Source organism: Diprion similis, unplaced genomic scaffold, assembly GCF_021155765.1.
Source record: "Diprion similis isolate iyDipSimi1 unplaced genomic scaffold, iyDipSimi1.1 ptg000059c, whole genome shotgun sequence".
In the NCBI taxonomy this organism is placed as follows: domain Eukaryota; kingdom Metazoa; phylum Arthropoda; class Insecta; order Hymenoptera; family Diprionidae; genus Diprion; species Diprion similis.
This window is the reverse complement of record NW_025725008.1, coordinates 11,965-18,777: the sequence shown is the minus strand read 5'-3', so window position 1 is coordinate 18,777 and position 6,813 is coordinate 11,965. Positions and strand designations below refer to the sequence as shown.

Sequence of the window (6,813 nt, the reverse complement as noted above, 5' to 3'; positions counted from 1 at the left end):
ACATTAAGTGGCCGAAAAAAAGCATTGATCTCTTAAATCAAATGATAATATTTTTTAAAATATTCTTAATGAAAGAATAATTTATAAAATAATAATTAATCAAACTATAAATATTAAAATTTAAAATAATATTATTAATGAAAGAATTAATTTATAAAAATAATAGTTAGTCAAACTATAAATATTAGAATTTAAACTAATATTCTTTAATTCCTCAAATATATCCCATAAATTGATTTTTTTTAACTCTTTTTTTTATTTTTATCTTTGGTTTAATAATTATTATTTGTTATTATATAAAAATAAATCTATTAAAAAAAAAAATAAAAAAAATTACTAAAAATTTTATAAATTGAAAATGATAATAAATTTATTTTCTATTTTTGATCCATCATCAAGACTTATTTCATGATTAAATATTAATTGATCTAGAACATTAATAAGATTAATTTTATTACCATCTTCTTTTTGATTAATTATATCACGAAAAAAAATTATTTTAACAAAATTATTAAATAAGTTACATAACGAAATTAAAATCTTATCAGGAAATTATAAAATTAATAGAACAATTATATTTACATCTTTATTTTTAATAATTTTATTAAATAATTTTATAGGATTATTTCCTTATATTTTCACCAGAACAAGTCATTTAACAAATAGATTATCATTATCTTTAACTTTATGATTAATAACAATATTATTTGGATGAATAAAAAATTATAATCATATATTTATTCATCTTGTACCTCAAAATACACCTAATGCATTAATACCTTTTATAGTAATAATCGAATCAATTAGAAATTTTATTCGACCTTTAACTTTAGCAGTACGTTTAACAGCAAATATTATTGCAGGACATTTATTAATAACTTTACTAAGAAGTATTGGAACAAAAATTTCTATATTTTTTTCTTTGATTTTAGTAATTATACAAATTGCTCTATTAACACTTGAATATGCTGTATCAATTATTCAAGCATATGTATTTATAACTTTAATTACTTTATATACTAGAGAAGTAAAATAATGAAAATAAAAAAATTACCTCAACATCCTTTTCATTTAGTTGATTATAGACCATGACCTTTATTAAGATCACTTAGAGTAATAATTATACTTATAGGTTCTATTAAATGATTTAATTTTAAAATAATAAATATATTAATATTAGGAATTATTATTACAATATTAATTATATATCAATGATGACGAGATATTATCCGAGAAAGAACATTTCAAGGATTACATACATCTAATGTTACTAAAGGATTAAAATTAGGAATAATTTTATTTATTATTTCTGAAATTTTCTTCTTTTTATCTTTTTTTTGAGCTTTTTTTCATAGATCATTATCCCCATCAATTGAAATTGGAAGAATTTGACCTCCTAAAAACATTACACCTTTTAATCCTTATGATATTCCATTACTTAATACAATTATTTTAGTATCATCAGGAGCTACAATCACATGAGCTCATCATAGAATTATAAATAATTTTAAAAAAGAAAGAATAAAAAGATTATTATTAACAATTATATTAGGAATAATTTTTTCATTTTTACAATGATATGAATATAAAGAAGCACCATTTACTATAGCGGATTCAATTTATGGATCAACATTTTTCATTTCTACTGGATTTCATGGAATTCATGTTATAATTGGTACTATTTTTATCATAATTAATTATTTTCGTATAAATAATAATCATTATTCAAAATTACATCATTTAGGATTTGAAGCAGCTTCTTGATATTGACATTTTGTCGATGTAGTTTGATTATTTTTATACATTTCTATTTATTGATGAAGAACTTATTAAAATAATTTATATAATATAAACAGTATATTTGATTTCCAATCAAAAAGTCTAAACACTTAGTATAAATAATTAAATTAATAATTTATATATTTTTTATAATTATAATAATAATTTTAATTATAACAATAATTTCATTAATATTATCAAAAAAAACAAATTATGAATTAGAAAAAAATTCTCCATTTGAATGTGGATTTGATCCTAAAGGATCTCCTCGTTTATCATTTTCAATTCGATTTTTTTTAATTGCAGTAATTTTTTTAATTTTTGATGTTGAAGTAACTTTAATATTACCAATAATAATAACTTTACCAATTTCTAATTTAAAAATATGATTATTTATAGTAGTTTATTTTATTTTAATTCTATTAATAGGACTTTATTATGAATGAAAATTTGGGGCCTTAAACTGAATATAAATAATAAAAATGAAATAAATTATTTATATTCAGTTTCGACCTGAAATTTTAGTTATTATATTATAACTCATTTTTAAAATAAGGATAATAGTTAAATATAACACTTGATTTGCATTCAAAAATTATTAATTTATAATTAATTTATCTTAAATAATTAATTGAAGCCAAATAGAGGCTTATTATTGTTAATAATAAAACTGAATAATAAAATTCCAATTAAATTAAAGAAATATATTTATAAAAGCTTCTAACTTTTTAATAAATGATTAAAATCATTTATATTTCTAATTATATATATATATATATATATATATATATATATATATTATATAGTTTATAAAAACATTACATTTTCATTGTAAAAATAAATTAGCAAATTTTATAAATATTTGTTTAAAGATTATTTAATCATCATATCATCTTCAATAATATACTTTTATTTAAGCTATTTAAACAAATAAATATTATTAAAAAAACAATTAAAATAATTAATAAAAATAAATTTAAAATATTATTAAAATAAAAAAATAATAAATCTGATAAACTTAAAAGTATTTTTAAAAAAATTATAATTATTTTACTTTTATAAAATTCTATTCAATTTTGATTAAAATTTAATGTTATTTCCTTATTAATAAATATTAAGTTTTTAACTAAACCATAAGTAGAAATAATAGGTAAAAATCATATATTTCTAAAAAATATTCTTAAAAAATAAAATTTAAAATTAAATATTTTAATATTCAAATAATAAATTATAAATCCTATTAATATACCCATAATAATAATAATAATAGGTAAAATTTTAAAATAAAAAGGTAAAATAATAATATATCTATAAGGAAAAATTAATCATATAAATATTGAACCTCCCATAACTACTATAACTAATATAAAATATATTGAATTATTTAAATTTAAATTGTAATCATTTAGAAAATTTAAACTAATTATATTATATCAACCTAATATTGAAAAATAAATTAAACGAAAAGTATAAGAAACAGTTATTAAAGTTGATAAAAAAAATATAATTATAATAATTAAATTAAAATTTATTATTAAAACTATTTCTAAAATAATATCCTTTGAATAAAATCCAGACAAAAAAGGAAAACCACATAAAGATAAATTAGAAAAATGAAAACAAATAGAAGTAAAAGGTATTTGATTAAATATTGAACCTAAAATACGAATATCTTGAAAATTATTTAATCTATGAATAAAAACTCCTGAACATATAAATAATAAAGCCTTAAAAAATGCATGTATTAATAAATGAAAAAAAGCTATATATTTAAAACCTAAAAATAAAATTCTTATTATTAAACCTAATTGTCTTAATGTAGAAAGAGCAATAATTTTTTTTAAATCAAATTCAAAATTTGCATTTAAACCTGATATAAATATTGTTAATCTTGATAACAAAATAAATATAAAAATAAAATTTTCATTTAAAAATAAATTACTAAATCGAATTAATAAATAAACACCTGCTGTAACTAAAGTAGAAGAATGAACTAAAGAAGAAACAGGGGTAGGAGCAGCTATAGCAGCTGGTAATCATGAAGAAAATGGAATTTGAGCACTTTTTGTAAAAGAAGAAATAAAAATTATTAATATAATTACTATCATTATTTTATTAGATTTTAATATATCTAAATAAAAATAAAAATTTCATCTTCCAAATCTTATTATTCAAGAAATTGATAATAATAAAAAAATATCCCCAATTCGATTTGAAAGAACAGTTAATATTCCTGCATTAAAAGACTTAATATTTTGATAATAAATTACTAAACAATATGAAATTAATCCTAAACCATCTCATCCTAATAAAATCCTAATTAAATTAGGACTTATAATTATTAATATTATAGATATAACAAATATAATTACCAATAAAATAAATCGATTTAAATTTAAATCACCTCTTATATAAGAACCTCTATAAAAAATTACAAAAGAAGAAATAAATAAAACTATTCTTATAAAAATTAATGATATTCAATCAAATAAAAAAATTATAACAATACATGAAGAATTAACTTCAATTAAATTATATTCAATAAAATATACTAAATCATATATTAAAAAATATAAACTAATAAAAAATAAAAAAATACATAATAAAAATATTATTAAAAATGATATAAAACAAATATCTACTAAAAAAATAATTTAAAAATTAATTTAATTTTCTTTGACACCACAAATCAATATTTTATATAAACTATTTAAATTTTAAATTAATATTAAAAAAGATTCTCTATTTAAAACAATTAAATTTAAGGGAATTCAATGTAATATAACTAATAAAAACTCACGAATATAACCCTGAGAAAAAGAATAAAAAAAATAATTTATTTTTCCATGTTGAGTAAAAGAATATAAATATAAAGAATAACAAGCTCTAAAAAAAGATAATAAAATAATTAATAAAAAAATAACTTTATTTCATATAATTAATCTATTAATTAATATAATTTCACCTAATAAATTTAATGAAGGAGGAGCAGCTATATTTGAAGAACATAATAAAAATCATCATAAACACATTCTAGGTATATAATTAATTAAACCCTTATTAATAAATAATCTTCGAGTACTTAATCGTTCATAAATAATATTAACTAAACAAAATAACCCAGATGAACATAAACCATGAGAAATTATTAATAAATAAGAACCATAAATTCCTCAACTTATTAATGTTAATAAACCAGATAATATAATTATTATATGAGCAATAGAAGAATAAGCAATTAATGATTTTAAATCAACTTGAAATATTCTGATTAAACTAATATAAATTCCCCCTATTAAACTTAATACAATTAAATATAAATTTAAAAAATTACCTAATTTATTAATATAAATAAAAACCCGTAATAAACCATAACCTCCTAATTTTAATATAATAGCAGCTAAAATTATTGAACCACAAACAGGAGCTTCAACATGAGCCTTAGGTAATCATAAATGTATAAAAAAAATAGGTAATTTGACTAAAAAAGCAAAAATTAAAAATATATATAAATAAAAATAATAAACTTGAAATAAATTCTCTATAGAATAAATAAAATTTAAATTTTTAAATTTTAAAAACAAATAAATAATTCTTAATAATAAAGGTAAAGAAGCAAATAAAGTATAAAATAATAAATATAATCCCGATTGTAATCGATCTAATTGACTACCTCAACCTAAAATTATACAAAAAGTTGGTACTAATCTACATTCAAAAAAAACATAAAATAAAAATAAATTATTTAATGAAAATGTTAAAAATAAAAATAATATTAAAATTAATATTAATAAATTAAAATAATTTAAAAAATTTTTTGAATTATAAATAAAATGTCTAGATATTATTATTAAAGCACCAATTCATAAAGTTAATAAAATTAAACCAAATGATAAATTATCACAACCTATAAATATATTTAATCTTTTAAATTCCAATCTATAATTACCTGAAAATAAAAAAAGAAATCTTAAAAAAAATAAATTAAATTGAATAAATCAAAAATTATTTGAAACAAACAATAAAAATATTAAATACAAAAAAAACTTTATCATTAAAAAATTCTTAAAACTTGAAAATAATCATTTCCATGTAAACGAATTATATAAATTAAAATAGATAAACCCAATACACCTTCACAAACTCTAAAAATTAAAAAAATTATAATAAAATATATTTCAATGATAAAATTATTTAAAAATAAAATTATTAAAAAATATAAAATTAAAATAATAAATTCAATTCTTAATAAAACTATCAATAAATGATATCGATTTATTCTTAAAATTAAAAAACTAAAAAAAAAAAAAAAAAAATATATATAATAAAAATCTATTTGAAAATTAAATAAATTAATTCAAAAAAAGAAAAAAATTCTATCATTAATCTCCAAAATTAATATTTTAAATAAACTATTTTTTGAATAAAGTTTTAATAGTTTATAAAAAAACATTGATTTTGTAAATCAAATAAGAAATCATTTTCTTAAAACTACTTAAATAAATTTAAATAAATTTATTAAGTTATTATAATAAAAATTTTCACTTTACTTATATTAATTAATTCAATATTAATATATATATCAAAAACACCATTTTCAATAGGATTAATTTTATTAATTCAAACTTTACTTATTTCTATAATATCAGGAATATTAAGATTTACATTCTGATATTCTTATATATTATTTTTAATTTTTCTAGGAAGATTACTAATTATTTTTATTTATGTATCAAGATTAATTTCAAATGTAAAATTTTTATTTAATAAATGAATTTTATTTAACATATTAATTATTATTTTAATTATTATTTTAATTAAATTTAATTCATTTAACTTTATTTATGAAGACTCAATAAAATTTTCTGAAATAGAAATAAATAAAAATTTTTTAATAAAAATATCATTAAGTAAATTATTTAATAAACCAACTTTCACAATTTCATTTATAATAATAAATTACCTTTTTATCACGTTAATTATTGTAGTAAAAATTTCTAACATCAATATAGGATCTTTACGAAAAACATTTTA

At 16.0% G+C, this 6,813-nt stretch overlaps 1 protein-coding gene across 1 annotated transcript; it reads right to left on the bottom strand.

Annotated features, from left to right (window-relative positions):
- Positions 1-2,846: 2,846 nt before the first annotated feature.
- Positions 2,847-4,358, bottom strand: LOC124415518 (NADH-ubiquinone oxidoreductase chain 5-like; the record flags this gene model as incomplete). Its single annotated transcript, XM_046896439.1, is given in 1 exon segment — positions 2,847-4,358. A coding segment is annotated over 1 exon segment (1,509 nt), but the record flags the coding sequence as incomplete, so codon positions are not given.
- Positions 4,359-6,813: the final 2,455 nt, after the last annotated feature.